The sequence below is a fragment of the Pangasianodon hypophthalmus genome, chromosome 8, assembly GCF_027358585.1.
Source record: "Pangasianodon hypophthalmus isolate fPanHyp1 chromosome 8, fPanHyp1.pri, whole genome shotgun sequence".
NCBI classification, from domain to species: Eukaryota; Metazoa; Chordata; class Actinopteri; order Siluriformes; family Pangasiidae; genus Pangasianodon; species Pangasianodon hypophthalmus.
In genome coordinates, this window is record NC_069717.1 from 12800502 (window position 1) to 12816987 (window position 16486).

Sequence of the window (16486 nt, forward strand, 5' to 3'; positions counted from 1 at the left end):
AAAATCATATAAGCATTTCACATTTAAAAGATTTTAAACAGATATTTAAAATTATTATTTGACAAAGTTATTTTTAGTTAAAAAGGGCCAGTTAAGAGAAAAAATATCAAATGCCAAAAGTAGCCGAATAACTCAAAAGCTCTGTAGAATAACTTTACATCCTTAAATGGATGCAAGAATCACGCTGCACAACTCACAAAGTATTGTGATTTTGTTTTCATAAACACTGCAACAGCAACGATGATGAAGGTAAGGCTCTATAAAAACAAAAGAAGATGTGAAAAGATCATTCACCACACTGCCGTGACCCGGATTCGAACCGGGGTTGCTGCGGCCACAACGCAGAGTACTAACCACTATACGATCACGGCGAGCTACCGGACAGCACACGGAAAGAGGGATTGTGGGTGAAGGGGGGAGCGGTGGCACGGAGAGCTGAACTGGAGAAGGCGAAACGGGGAATGGGGAAGGAAAAATGGAGAATATGAAAAAGAAAAGAAATAATTTAACCAAGCAATACTCTCTTCCAAATAAGTTAGAAATTATGGGATAAAGAAAAGCACACTGCCGATACCACATTGCCGTGACCCGGATTCGAACCGGGGTTGCTGCGGCCACAACGCAGAGTACTAACCACTATACGATCACGGCGAGCTACCGGACAGCCATGGCAAACCGGCTAGATGGACACTATTAAAAGCTTACACAATAATATAGACAACTGTCTTTCTAATACTACTTACTAGTCACTTTATTAGACACACCTTCCCTGTTACTACACAGTTAGTAACTATAGCTCATTTTTTAGCTCATTATAGCTCATCTTGGTAGTTATCTACTGTACTACCCCTCTGTCAGTGGCTTGTCCACAAGATATGGCTGGGTATTTTTGGTTTGTGGACTACTATTACCACCTCAACATTTAGGTCTCTCAGAGCTCAGTGACTTTGACTGTGGCATTGCTGCTGGTGCCAGACAGGCTGGTTTGAGTATTTCAGAAACTGCTGATCTCCTGGAATTTTCACACACAGGAGTCTCTACAGTTTACACAGAATGTGATAAGCCAAAAAAACTAAAAAAAATAAAAAACAAAAAAAAATCCAGTGAATGGAAGTTAAGTGGGCAGAAATGCCTTGTTAACGAGAGAAGTCAGAGGAAAATGGCCAGACAGGAAGACTACCCAAATATTCACTCTTTACAAGAGAGCACAAATGCATGTTGGAACACACGCTGAATCTTGAGGCAGATGGACTACAACAGCAGAATACCACATCAGGTTTCACTTGTCAGCCAGAAAGAGGAATCTAGGGCTACAGTGGGCAGAGAGTCAGAGAAATTGGACAGTCGAAAATTGGAAAAAGACCAATTTTCGACTGTCCAGGTAATGTCAAAAGTCCAAATTTTCCCCCATTCTGATGTCTGACATGAACATTAACTGAAGCTAAGATGATAATTACACAATTGACCGGGTGTTTCTATTACAGCAGCCCATGAGCATCTGCAGAAATAATAATCGCACAAGACAAGAAGTAGCAAATTCTCTTTTTTATTCAGAGTAGTAGAGAAACGCTAATAGATGGGATGTGCTATTTTAATTGGTTAGTTTCATAAACCAATTCTAAGACTTTGTAAGGATTATCAAAACATCAACAAATTAACACAATACACAAGAGTGTCATAAAGGAGGGGGAAGTGGGGAAGGAGCCAAGGGCCCTTAGTGGACATTGGGCCCAAGGAGACCACAGGAAACAAAAATTGTCCAGAATGAAAGCTGTCCACAGCACCCTTGACAATAAGTACATCATGGTTTGAGGGTAAAAAAAGGCAAAACACTGAAGTGTATGGAATTACACTCTTTGTACACCACCTATGTGCGCTTCTCTTACTTTTACCCGACAAACAAAAAGCAAGCTGAAAGCATGCAATGTTGTTATATTGTACCTTGTAGAACAGAAAAAAATAAAACAGGCAGTCAATGCCATTGTAAATAACCTCCTAAAAAACTGAATACAATTGTGCGTCACAAGCAAAACATGAGGTTTCCATTGCCCTTCCTCGTAAACACTAAAAATGCAGTGTAACAGATGCTCCAGCAGATGGTGCAGTTATGATCAGCACACTAGCTCAAACAGAAAAAGTCCCTCAAGATCAGCACTTTAACTACAACGCAAACCCCAGCAGAGGCTGAATTTGATTGCTTGGCTGTCTTACATTTGGGGTTGAAGTCCTGACATTCAGAGAAGGTGATCATTTTAATAAGATGTTTTTTGCTAGGCACATCTTTATCTTGACCCTGATTAACACGACAGTTTGTAACATGTGGCATGCTTGTAAGTTGGTTTAAATTTGTGCGTCGCTGGACAGCGTGAGCAGCAAACAGTTTAGCGTATGTGAGCCATATCCTCCAGGAAAGGGGTCTTCATGCACCCGGTGCAGAGTTGGTCCATCCAGAGTGGTGCCTCGTGCTGCAGAGGAGTGCGGCGTGGATAGAACGTGTACGAGAGATCATAGTTCAGAAGGCAGCTGATGGAGGCCATGTAGAGGTCAGAAAAACGGCACAGTCGGCGAGAAAAGTAGGTAGGATTGTGGCACGTACGGAAGATGCTGCCAAACTGGGGGTTGAACAGGTTTTTGGTGACAGCCCTGAAAAAATAAATAAAAAAGTGGTTGGAAAAAAAAGACAAAAAAAACAAAAAAAAAAAACAAACTTGTTTCAAGTGAATGACAGTGTGCAAAATAGCAATACATTATACTCTTGTTTTGATTATATGGGACTTTTCTTTTGAGACATTTATACTGGACAACTCCCAAAAACAGATCTGCGTGGTTAAGAAATGGATCAAAACATATACATTCTCAGAATGAATAACAATAATAATAATAAAAAAGTCCTTACAAGTATACCCATAGCACCAAAAAAGAAATGCTGATGCCAGTCCCACACTTATTCACATCACTAAACCACTTTCAGACAATAAAGCAGAAGTACCAGCATTGATAGCAGCCAGAGAGAAAACGCAAGACTGATTTTTACCATAAAACCCTAGCTTATGTTGGTAGACTGGAGAACTAATGCTAACAGCATAAATGTCTGAAGTGTCTGCATTGTAGTCTGCAGTGACTGAACTGATATTTAACAGCAATCTACAGTCTGGACCATGTCACATAGACCATGTGACATTATTTTAAACTGTAGTGAAAGATATTTTGGCTGACATCTTTGTAGATATTTGTAGAACCGAACACTTTTTTCCTAGATGAGCAACAGTAAGGCAAAATCTAGTGTGACCGCTACTACATAATTAGCAGTTCCTCCATTTCTTTAACTGGCCAAACAGACCACAGTCCCACTTTCTTGTTTTCTAATCTTTTTCTATAACTGAAAAAGTGGAAAATGCATGGTTTTCAGGTGTCTCTGGCATTGCCGTAGTAAGGGGCCAAAAATCATAAATGGTATGGCTAAACTATACATATTGGCACTTTTCCAATAATTAAAATAATTAAGTAAAAGAATATACTGTATTGCAGTCTGAGACTGCTGTCCCCCAAAGCCTTCATAAAGTAGTTCTCACAAATAAGACAGAATCATCAATACAGGATCAGCTTGTAAATGTTTGTCAAAGGGGGAAAAAAAAAAAGGGAGAAGTAGAGCTATTAAACTTAGTCATACTATGAATCATATGCCATCCGGCTTCTTTGTTACATTAGCCAGAACTCTAGTGATTGATATTGCTTAGTCAGTTTTCTTTGTGCACGTATTTTAGGCAACTCACCGAAGCTCTTCTCTCTCTTTCAGCCATTCTTGAAGCACTTTTTTGGACTCTGGATCACGATACATCTGAAATACATGTGAAGAATACGTAGTCATCATTAACTATACAATTACGGTTCTTCAAGAGAAAAGAGCAAAGGGAGTCAAAAACAGGAAAGGGCTTTAAATAGCTGAAAAGATACAACATTTGCTTATAAAGCTCAGTCAGCCAAAAATCACTGCTAGGGCAATCAGTTACACCGCTAACCGGATACAGAGTTGGATGTGGTTAAAGTGTTTCACGTCACTCTGTGTAATGAGTCATGACAGACATGAATTGAAGTAGGGAAATGTATGGGAAAGTTTTATATGTATTGTGTGTGGTGCAGTTCGTACCTGCATGCGCTCCAGAAGGCCAGTGAGAGCCTGGAGCCAGGTAAGGCTCTGTGCATACTGCTCAGTGTTCACCACCTTCGTCTCCACCTCCAGCTCAGGAACGATTGCGCCGGTCCTCCACCCATGGCGCAGCATCAGGTCCTACACATATATCAATTAATATTACAATGGATACAAATTTTCAACAAGTTTGACCTTAGTGAAACATCTATAAATCTGGCCAGACAGTGATTAAACACGATTAGATGCAGAAGGAAACATAGTGTCATGCGACACTAAAAACCAAGCACGCTTGCTCTCCAGTGGAAGCAAATAGTGAGAATGACTCACTGCCAAGTCGCTGTAAAGATGGTCCCCAAAATAGAGTACTCTGGAGCCACGCCAGCCTGTCAGCCTCAGAAAATCAACAAGGTTTCCCTGAAAAAAGAGACAAGAACAAATGTTTAAGTGCCCTACACACTGGACTGCTAATGATGAACCAGGCTTTGAGTGTTTGACACATTCATTTATTGTACTGCTCCATCAGGAATTGGAACGGGTGTGGTAACTACTTTGCCAGACCTCCCTGCTAATGACACAGCACCCCACTGTTCACTGGCTCTGACCAACACAGCAATAAAAGCTTGCAGTTCAAAGAGTGCTGGGGGCTGCTTTCAGGCCAGTCTGCTAATTCCCACCCAGAAAGGCATTTAGAAGTTCTCAATAAAGAGCTTAAAGGAGGGGTGACAATGTGCCCAGGCTTGTAAAAACATCAACAAATACCACTTAATATGCATTCACACAGAAATAATTTCAGAATGTTCTTATACGTCTTTAGTGTTGGCTGAAGTATCTACCAAGATGATACCAAGCAGTTCACAACAAAGCAAGACTTACTGGCAGGGAGCAAGAAGAGGTCATTCTCACAGCAAGTAAGCCATCAATGGGCAGTTATTTTGAGATCATCAGCCCCCAAAGGCTTTTTACTTCAGGCTAGTCAAAGGAACTTGTGCACATTAGACACAAGTAACTCTGCTGAAGTGGGTTAAATGGATTTATATTCGGAGTTGAAAGTAACTTTTAGGACTTTTCGAAATCAGGGTCATTAGTCAGGCTTGGGGTCATCAGCAATAATGAGCAAAGACCTTTATTTGCTTTGCATGAATAATTCCTGGTTTCGACTAGTCATAGTTGGCAAACTCTAAACGACGCACGACTGTACGTGGATAAATATTGTGTAAGGCAGCTTAATACACTGTGGGCTGCCAGGGATTGGCTAATACTATGCTTAATGAACAAAAGACTGCTCATTTCACACAAAATACATGGCTTTAAACAAGTCACAACAAACCTATTTTTTTGACAGTAGCATACCTGTTTGTAAATCTGCCCTTTATCCAAACTCTTGATCTTGTCCCACTGGAGGACTCCATTACTGTCCAGTCGTCTGAAAGGTCTAACAGATATTGAGAACAAAACGATTAGTCAAATTACACAAGACAGGTTCACAATGACACTTCACACATAGACTGGCTGATTTCCCTGGTCATCTCTTATTCTAATTACTTCATGGCAACCCATTTTTCAAGCAAACAGAGGTTTGGTTTAGCGTTTCTGAAGAGAAGACTTACTTCACACAGTCATTAAAAAAGTGTGGCTTGTCAGCTTGAACAATGACAACATCAAAGAAGTCCCTCCAATCTTTTCCCACCATGTACTTCATGCCTTTGTCTCTGAAAAGATTCAGGCAAACAAAAAAAATAAGCACAATAACAGCACCGTATCAATTACGGCTCCTTGCTGTTGCTTAGAGAAGTTCCAACATGTCTGTATATGCTGAATCACAAAGTGTCTTACAAAAGAGGCATAGTGCTGATCTCTACAAAACTCACACAAAGCTGAAGGGGCTGTTGGTAATAAGGAAAAGCTTCTTCCCGTGGCTGGCTAGTCGATGCAGCACTGCATAGGTCTCATCTCCTCTGAGGATATATTTCTCTGGGGAGAGAAAAACGAAAGAAAAATATCATTTTATCAGCAATCTCAATAATGTAACATTCTACAAGAAAGTTGTACATGCAGTAACCACTTCAACTCAGGATTCACTGGGAGCAGTCGGTGTATGCTTTTGTAAATGTTAAAAGATAAGAAAGGGTAAATGGAGTGCTTGGTACACAGAAGGACAAACCCCAATAGCACAGGAGGGACTCTCGTGCTACAGACTTGTGTGCATGAGCACATGACAACAAACTAACAAGATAAGCTAAAACTCATGCCTGAAAACCCAAATACATTATTATTAACTAAAAGAATGAAAAAAAAGGATAAAATGCTGGAAAAAAAAAATCATCATTATAGCATTTACAGCATGGCTAACATACATAGCTGAGAAAAGCCAATGTGTGTTATTCTCATAGCTAAATGAACAGAACAGAACACCACCCCTAGCGTTAAACATGTTGCCGCTACACTTTGTTCACAATGTTGCAGATGAGCTTAGTATAATTTTGACAATAGGCACAAATGTATAAGAATTTTTAGCCTACATAAAAAAAAAAAAAAAAAAAAAACATTAAAATAGAAAAATGCTGATTATTCACTGTATATTTGTGTAATTGAGCCAGCTAGCTAGCTGTGGAAAACCCAATCTACTATGTACTGCTGTAATGCTAACTAGCTAACATCAGCTGACTAGCATGCCACGACCTAAAGTATCAGAACAGATATTCTAAAGAACTTCAGAACTCGGTGAACGCAGTTTAATGACATATATAGTCTAATAACATATGTGTTACTAAAATGAGCTAGTCTTGAATATATGTTAATAATACGAGTAACTGTGAAGAAAATGTATGAGTTAAATCACAAAATGCGACTGAAATATATTACATCCAGTTGCATGGTCGTACCCTGTCTAGTCACATACGCTGAAAATTTTCAACAGCCTTGACTGGCACCATGTAACACAATTAAAGTTACATTTAATGTCTGCAAAAACAAGTTAGCTTCCTCATCAGCTTCCCGTTTTTTCTCTCTATTCAAATTAATAAGTCAAAAAAGCTTGCATAACTAAGAAACCGCAAAGCGCAACCTCCACTGTCCTGAAGACTTTCCCTGCAGCGGAAAAGTTAAAGGAATAGATTTAGCTCACAGAGCTGAAAGTAACTTAAGTCCATGTCTATAATTGTTAAAGAAATGTCTCCTTACAGAAAGCTGTGGTTTTCATTGTTAAAGAGCAAGACATGAATGAATCAACACTTCCTGACCAATCAAATTCAAGCATTCAACAGCGCTATGGTATAAATTTAGTTAATTGCTACTCATACAAGCATGTTGGGATGTAACCATGACAATGAGAATAAATAATATTTACCAACGGCATGAACTTACACATCAGTTTTGCTCTGGCTATTGTTAAAATATATAATACTGATATAATTAAATATAAGTATAATGTATATTGTAATTATATTGCTAACATTATCAATATTGACCCTCATGTCTCCTCTCTCTCAAAGCTGAGCGGTGCACATTATTCCGACACCACATCTGACAACAGAAAGTAAACATATGGTAAATAAATAAATTAATATTTTTGTGCAATATTTAATTATTTATGTGCAATTTTCACTCTATTATTATTTATTATTTTCTATTACTTTACAACACAGATTTTATCACTTCATTATCACTATAGAAGTAGCTCAGTTACATTTAAAGCTCCAGAACGTAACATTTAAGAATTTCTCTTTCTTGTGGAGAATTTCTATTGCACGCTACTTGCAGGTTTTGCCCTGAAGAGTTGTCTTGCTGTTATCTCACACTTCATGCACACTGCATGCACTGGACCGTTAGCTCAACACAGGGGCTTTCCCCCAGCCTCTGCTCACGATAGTTTCAACAGGGATTTTTCCCTCTTACTCAAGTAAAATACAACAATGTTTAAATGTCGTATTTTCAGCATTTTGATTTACATTCAGCAGTGACTTCCGTTTTCATGGGCCTGAATCTCAAATGGCTGTATTACATTTAATGCACTACACGAGTGTACAATGTCATTCTGTGGTTGGTTTGGAATTCAGCCCAACTACCTGTTGGTGAGGTTTATATATCTATTCCTCCAGGAAGACAGCTGATGATGGTGTCTAGATGTTATCTTTGCTTTTGCATGATAGTAAATTTGCTTTAAAAATACAAAATATACCCATTACTGTCGTTATTTGTTCTTATAACCTTAAAAACAGCAACATTCATTCATTTTCAAATTCTGCAACACATCCATAGTTTCTTATTTACTTTCTTACAGAAGATATTGATGTATTATAGAATATAAGACAAAATGGTAGTTTGTTTTCCACGAGCGAACACTGCACGCAACACAGGAAATTCTGGGTTTGCTTAAGCCTCGATTTGTTTATATTTCACATACACAAAGGGACAAACACTGCTCAGTATGACGTACGAAGAAGTAAGCATGCATAAAGTCATGTTTAACAAAATCTGTAATTACTATTGGAAAACACTGAACTCTTACCTAAGTCTTGCATTATCCACCTGTACATGTACCCCTTAATATGCACCATACCAACAGCATCCTGTGAAAACAAAGTCAATGTGTCAGTGCCCACAATAACAGCATGACATCATGACAAAATGCTTTAGACGGTCACAGTGTGACAAACTGCCACAGCCTCAGTTCCTGAATAGAAAACAGGCCAAGCATTTTCTCCTTCTCTGCACTTCCCAATATGTCTTTGCTTCAAAAAAAAAAAAAAAAAAAAAAGGACCACTTCAGATCAACTGCTGACACACTGCCAGTTAGGCGTGGACAGTACAGTGTGTTCTAGACTTGTGTGTATGGTGCAAACATGACAAAATTTTCTTTTCAACATGTACTGATCATGAGATTGCAACAAATTCTTTCTGTGGCACTACTGAAAATGCAGATTTTTGTTTAAGCTAATTGGAGTTTGATGACTGAGTCTGGTAGCAGCAAAGTAAAACAGTGACAATTCAGCACAACTTGTTTCTACTTACTTCTGCTCAGTGGGAGCAAGAGCAAGCCCATCGGAATGGAGGGGGGGATGGGAAAAGTACAAAGAAAAGACTTCAAGCTCTAGCTGAGAACTGAGCAGCAACAAAACAATCACCCTGGAACCAAATTCTACAAGGACTGGTTTCACTTGGCTAAAAGAATGGGGGTTTCGTCAAAAAAAAGTTCTCCAGAAATGTCTGAGACAATCCAAAAAACTTTTCTGATGAGCTTACATCAGTATTTTAAGTGTATTTAACAAAAGAATCTCCCATAATAAATAATATATGTATTAAAAAAAGTTTTAATCTTCAGCCAAGCTTTAAAGAAAATGTTTTAAAGCCCTTTGACTTATAAGCTTCCGATAAACTTTTTTTTGCCAAAAACCATTTATGTAATAAAATGTTATTTACATGCCGCTGCATATGTCTGAAAACATTTACACCACAATATTGCATATGAAGAAACCGCCTCAATATCTTAAAATCCCACAGCTGTTATATAAAACTTTATATGAATGACTTGATATTAATCTTTATATTATAAATATATTAATAATAATATTAATTTGACTTTTGTTGAGAGCGGGTGCACACTTACAGACACATCTTTATAGAGGTGCTCAGGGTCATATTCTATGTCATTGGAGATAAAATAGTCATTAACAGCAGCCAAAAGTGTCATCTCTGGGATGGAAAACACATCCATGAACTGCTTCATCTTGGGTCCCTGAAAAACACATACAAAACAATTCAGTTACAAAGAAAACTGGGGTGAGATCACACAGAGTGAACAACAAAAACCACGGTATTGTATTTATTCAGAACAACAACATTTATTTTATTTGTTCAACTAAAACCTATCTATGGAATTGAATAGAAAAAAAGACATTGCTTTGTATTATATTAATTAATTTTAAAAAATGCCTTAAGTAAACAATACATGCTCTAAAATCTACCTTCCATTTGTGTAAGTTATTCACTGAGAGGCATGTTTAAATATCTTCAATAAATACCTTATGAACCACAATAATGTCAAACCTAAACTTTTCAAAACGGGTAACAAACAAGAAGGAACATTAACCTTTCCATAAAAGCCGCTGACTTGGTGGAGAGGGATGTGATTAGAACCTCCATACAACTGCATGACCTCATCATCTGGAACAGGCTTCAGACCCCTTTGAGGAAAAGATTACAATTAGGGATCTGAATTTTATTTAAAATTATGGTTAAATGGTTCATGTCGAGTCAGAAGCAGAAAAAAAAACAGCTAAGTGCATCGTAACATGGACATGTTTTGGCTTCATATTACGGAACATTTCAAAATTTTCCTCTTGGCACACTCTTTAGTGGTGGTTAGATTTAGCAAACAATACGTACAGAGTATAAAAGTTAAGTTTATGTTAGGGTTAGGACAGATCATCATACTAACTTTTTTTTTTAAAAAAGCATTTAAAATTATACGAGCATGCTCGTTTAAAACAGATTGGCACCAATCACAAAAGGAATTTGTTGCAGTATTGTTATTGGAGGTCAGTCAGTTGGCAGGGAATCCATCAAAATTAACACTAACACATCCCCCGTTTTATTGCGATAATTAGACAATAAAAAAACTGCAGTAATGTAGCCAAGACAACTTACCTATACACAGTGCCTAGCTGAATATAATGGAAAGCATCTATTTTCAACAGTAGTCCCTATGGCACAAAAAGCCACTTATCAGTCACTGGAACATACGTATAGGCATGTTTAATTTAGCTTTTATATTTTATAATGTCTCAGAATTATACCTTCTGGATATCGTAATGAAGGCCTCGAGTTGCGAAGTTGGGGATGTATCTGTACTTGCTGATACCTTGAGGATACTATACAAGGAAAAAAAGTTCGACATGTCACTCATATCCCACAATCAACATCTCATTACACCTTGATTCGCTAAAGTATCTACAAATCATTACAAAGTTAACCATGATAAAAATTACTAGCACAGCAACTGTAAAGAAGTTATACATGGCACTACAGGGAGTTCAGAAACACCGGTGCTTATTGGAGGACATTAGAATTATAAGTTTCTATCTTGAAACCTGTTAATTTAAGACAATAAGCCATAAAGTTGTAACCACGAATAAGGTCAATACAGATACAACTTTCTAATTTTTTATACTATTATGCAATACTTTGGTGTTAAACTTGTCACATATATTCAGTGTCAGGTAAATGACATTTTTGCCAAAATAACATCAGACAGAACCATGTAATTTTCAATCATAAAGGGCTCAACGGCATTCACATGGAGACTTTTTTTTTTTTTTTTTAAACATTCCCATAGCCAGTGTTTCGAAAAACAGACCACAGACCTTGAAGTGCTCTATGAGAAACTCTCTGGCTTTGTTGTAGATCATCTCATCAAGAGTGTTTGAATAGAGGGCCAGTGTGTAATCATAATCGAAACCGTAGATGTCCACCTCCTCAAGGTTCACCTCATTGTTGGCATAGATGGTGGAGGGATTGAGAAGGTTGCACACTCCAGGAGGAATCAAATCTGAAGAAAACCAGAATGAGCAGGTTAGCTTGAAACATAGCAGAAGCAAATAGCAGTCACACATGGCAACTCTGCCCCAGTTCTCCTGAGTGAGGTCACATTCTGTCCTCCTGCGGTCAACATCCTTTCTTTTTTTTCTCTTATCATAATTAAACCCTGCTGCAGGGAACTAGGATATCTTTCGCCAAAGTAAATAAACTACATTAGATAACAGATAGGATTGGTCTAGTCGTGTCCTTAAGCGTAGCTACTTTTCAGTAATAAACAGTAAGGCATTTTCTGGAAGCTTTTTTGTTTATGGCACGTAAACAAATATCCCTACTTCTTACACAGAAATAGCCTTTTAGGGCTGGGAAACATTCAGCTTATGAAGTTTAAGGACTGGCAGGTATAATAACAATGACAATAACAATAGCTATGGTTAAACTGTATTAAATACAACATACCTCAAGATTCAGCATGTTTAATAATAGTAAAGTGTGCATTGACTAATTTAATTCCGCTTTTCCCTACACGTGTCGTAGATAAAGGACTTTCCTCAGACTTACCGTGCACCAGGCGTTTCATTTCGTTGTATCTTGCCCATAAGTAGGTTTTGTGGTCGACTTGTGGAGCAGTGGAAGAAAAAGACCTCCCGGATTTAGTAAAAGACTCCTCGCCCTTGGCTTTTCCACTGCCATGCTGGACTCTGAGGGGGGCTCCTGCTGCTCCTGCTGCTGTTGTAGTTGTTGCACACTTTTGTCCATCTTTACAGCATTTCTGCTCGTTTTGTGTCGAACAGGTTGCAAAGCTTGCACAAAAAGCGATGGGGTTTTTAATTCCAGTACTACTGGTTTTCTGCCACAAAGCACAGCCTACGTTTAACAGTGTTCTACGTGACATTTTCGCAGCAAACTCTGTCGCTTCACTCGACTGCTTAGCTTGTTTACCACGCCACCGTGCTCTGTTTTTGTACACTGTGTACATTCAGTGAGCAGCTGCGCCCGAGCAGATAAAGGAGGCGTGAACCTGGTGTTACGAGCCAATCCCGTAAAGGCGTGAGGATGATTGACGTTCAACTGAGCCATTGGCCGTGGAGAATGCTTTTTCGATGCGTAAGGGGTTTGATTTCCCGCAGGAAAACGCGCTTGTGTGCCAGTTCAGCCAATACGTGGCAGATATGGTAACTTGAGCCACATTTCAAGCCAGATGATTGGTCAAACGTCGGCATGATTGACTTTTAAGTCGCTCCTGCCTACATGTGCTACGTGACGAGGACGTATGCTTTGTGTGTCCTGTTATCGGGGGGTTCTGGATGTTCTTGTTTGCTTCGTGTAGCAGATGCAGATGAATAGGTTTTGGTGGGGCAGGATGATATTAATAACCACATAACCTCAGGCGAAATTCTGAGGTCAAGAGTCGCTTAATATGCGGCTGAGAGTCGACAAAACTTGAATGAACATGTACACTAATCTTCAAGGAGAGAACAAAGGTGTGAGAGCCAGCGCCCCAGCACAGACTACCAGCCTAACAAAAAGTCTAACTACACCATTCACTTAGCTGATCAAACTGATCATGTATGACAAAGTACAGAACACTGACACCTCAATGATTTATTGATCTCTATTTTTCAGATCTGCAAATGTTTCACTCAAAAACACATTGTGATTTTATAAGCAATTAGTGCCATTATAAAGTTTGCTGATAATTGCACCCCAAAGACACATTTACAATCTTTCTAACCTTTCCAATCACATCCTCTATGATCAGGAAAATGAAATGCAATACATTAATGACATGTGGACAGTGTGTCACACTGAAAAGCAAAACCTGCATTACATTGCTTTTACAACTGCAGTGAAAATCAATCAGCATGCACGGTAAGCATTAAGTGTTGAATGCACGTCAATAGTGACTATTATCCTCCTTGAAAAGAAATCCATTCTGCTGCATTACACTACATTTAGATTTCGTTTCAGATTGGAAACAGTCATAGCAGGGGAAACGACATGAAATGCAATACACAAAAGGTATTGCTTTACATCAGTGAGAAGGTTCCACACTGAAAAGCAGATCATTGGTTGCAATGCTCTCTAGTGAAGAGCAATCAGCAGGGTATTGCTTTTTAAGAATCAAATGCTGAATGCATGTCAGAAATGAATGTAATTTACTTTGCAGAATGTAATTGACTATTATGTCTCTCATTTGAAATATTTTCTCAGATTTTCAGATCTATATATTCCAAAAACACTGTGCAAAGGGCGATTTATTCTTTAATTTTCAGATGTCTGAATCCCAAGATGTAGTAATCATGTGTACTGAACGTAGAGTGGATAAACAACAACAACAACAACAACAATAATAATAATAAATACACACCCATTCAAAATTTATTTATTTATTTTTGTGTCAGGTTCAGTAAACTTTATGGATTTAATTGGTACTCCTTTTTTCCCTGATCCAAACAACACAACATACCACATGAACTCATTTTAATTTGAAAAGGAAAAACAACTGAAATTTCCTAATGTCTTTTGTATACTCCCCTCTGAGTCAATACTTGGAAGAGGCACTTTTCAGCAATGACAGCTAATAGTCCTTTTTGGGTAGTTCTTCACAAGGTTGGCACGCCTAGATTTGGAGAGCTTTCCCTACTCCTTTTTGCAGAATTGTTCAAGATGGGAGAGCTTAGTTGGTTTTTGCTGATGGACAGCAACCTTCAAGTCATTCCATAGATTTTCAGTTGGCTTTAGGTCAGGGCTTTGACTAGGCCACTCCAGAATATCCACTTTGTTCGTAGCAATACACTCCATCATGTATTACACTCTTTAGCCTTATGCTTGGGATCATTGTCCTGTTGGAATATGAATTTCCAAACCATTTTCAGACGTTCTGCAGATTTCATCAGATTCTTCCCCAGAATCTTCCTGTACCTGACTGCATTCATCCTCCCCTCAACCTTAACAAATTCCCCAGTCCCTGGAGATGAGAAAAACATCCCTACCACATTATGCATCCACCACCATGCTTCACAGGGGAATTGTGTTGCTTTGGTGATGGGCAAAAAAGTTCTACTTTGGTTTCATCTGAGTACAAAACCTTCTGCCTGTTTGTTGCAGGATCTTTCAAGTGTCTTCGTGCAAACTTCAAATGGGACTGCAGATGGACATTCTAGGGAAATGTTTTTTTTTTTTGTCACCCTCCCATACAGGCCACATTTGTGCAATATCTTTGATATTGTTGTGTGATGCACATGTTTTCCTCTGTTGGCCATAAAATCCTGTAGGTCTTTCAAAGTTGCCATTTGTTCCTGGTGGCCTTTCTGACCAAGTGAATTCTTTCCCGGTCATCTAGTTTCGATGAACGGACAGATTATGGCAGGCTGTGGGTGGTGCCATGCACAATAGTGCGTTGGGATATCTTCAAAGCCTAGGAAATCTTTTTATATCTCTCACCTGATGTGTACCTTTCCCATGCTGCTGACTTTGTGTAGATCTTGAATGAAGGGCCATAGTAAAAAGCTGTTTTTATTCAAGCTATCAAGTCAAACAGGTGTTAAAAAATTTAAGTGACTTTATGACCGTGAAGGCAGTTGGTTATTCCAGAGATTGTTTAAGTCATGTTCTAGCAAAGGGGGTATATGTTTCTCAAACCAAGATATTGTAGTTCATTTTAAATAATGTTAGAAATGTTTTATTTTTAGCTTTTACTTTGACCTTGTTAAGTGTTGTGTGTAGATTAGCTAGAAAAAAAACATTTATTCTATTTCCAACTTCCAACCACTATAAAGGTTTAAGGAACCATTACTTTACTTATAAAGGGAGTAGGGATCCATTTAGAATAGAATACAAAGCTTATGCATTTCGCTTTTCAGCTCTGAATGCTTTATTCCTGAGTGCTGTATGATATACTTTTTATTTGCGTTTAATTTCTGTTATTTGTTTTTGCAATGTTCTCTTATTTGCACTTCATTTTTGGCCACTTTTTCACCTGTATGTGCAAGACGCAGGATCTTGGAAGGTACGGTGTGAGCTATTCAAAAACGTCATTATCAAAGCTATGTTACATTTAGGGATGTAGGCACATGGATGGAAACAAGCTTTGCCATTTGTGACCTCAAATCACTAAATAAATATATATTTTGACGTTAAAACCATCCTTCATAGATGGATGTAGCTGCAGTAAAAGCCTTACACCCCTCCAAAACTGATGCCACTTCTTCTGCTAATTATGAACAATATTCAAAAGAAATCACTTTTTTTTTTTTTTTTTGGTTCGTTGTCCCTAAAGATCGACTCTGGGTCTCTACTATAACATCCATAAGAAAGATCTCCATTGTGCTGATTTAGAATAAGCCTTGACATAGAAAAGTGTTGCAGTTAACCTGCAACACTGTGTGCAAATATCTGGGTGGTTCTAATAAAATAAAATTCTCTTTACTCACTTCTCTCTAGCCATCTAGAATCTGGACAAAAGAAAAAGAATGAATGAAAAAGAAAAAGAGTCTCTCAATAAATAGAAGTAACATAAAAAGCAGTATCAAAATTGTTGCAGTGTTGCAAGGGATACATGTCAATTTTTCCTTTGACAAACTATGCTAGATTTTTGTCCTGAAACGTCAATCTCGACATTTCAAGAAACTGATAAGAATTAAGCAAAAGCTTCCTGTCTCTGTGTCCTTATCCATGGTCTGTCCTCTCTTACTGATTAGGAGCCCAGCTGATGAATGTGCCCTCATGCACACTGGCCTCAGCACAACTCCTAGACATAGAGGGTCAATAACCCGTATGTTTCCACCTCACATTTGTGTT

General features: G+C 38.3%; 1 protein-coding gene and 2 non-coding genes across 3 annotated transcripts; all 3 read right to left on the reverse strand.

Moving 5' to 3' along the window:
* Positions 1-299: 299 nt before the first annotated feature.
* Positions 300-371, reverse strand: trnah-gug (transfer RNA histidin (anticodon GUG)). The gene has a single exon. It is a non-coding gene; the product is annotated as a tRNA-His (tRNA).
* Positions 372-579: 208 nt separating this feature from the next.
* On the reverse strand, positions 580-651 carry trnah-gug (transfer RNA histidin (anticodon GUG)). The gene has a single exon. It is a non-coding gene; the product is annotated as a tRNA-His (tRNA).
* Positions 652-1530: 879 nt separating this feature from the next.
* Positions 1531-12677, reverse strand: nt5dc2 (5'-nucleotidase domain containing 2). The gene is made up of 14 exons (XM_026919127.3): positions 12245-12677; positions 11512-11696; positions 10945-11019; positions 10796-10851; positions 10239-10332; positions 9756-9884; positions 8658-8718; positions 6019-6121; positions 5758-5859; positions 5501-5582; positions 4478-4564; positions 4148-4288; positions 3774-3838; positions 1531-2643 (listed from the first exon to the last, which is right to left on the reverse strand). The coding sequence occupies exons 1-14, from the start codon at positions 12660-12662 to the stop codon at positions 2382-2384; spliced, it is 1860 nt and encodes a 619-aa protein (XP_026774928.1). The 5' UTR covers positions 12663-12677; the 3' UTR covers positions 1531-2381.
* Between the last annotated feature and the right edge of the window lie 3809 nt (positions 12678-16486).

Bases quoted from the DNA above. Each gene is read 5' to 3' on its own strand.
- nt5dc2 (XM_026919127.3), bottom strand. From the start codon at position 12,662: ATGTACACAGTGTACAAAAACAGAGCACGGTGGCGTGGTAAACAAGCT. The intron at 9,885-10,238 runs GTTAATGTTCCT...TGTGTTTTTCAG, and splicing joins TCAGCGGCTTTTATGGAAAG to GGACCCAAGATGAAGCAGTT. The intron at 2,644-3,773 runs GTGAGTTGCCTA...TTATTTTTTCAG, and splicing joins AAAGAGAGAGAAGAGCTTCG to GGCTGTCACCAAAAACCTGT.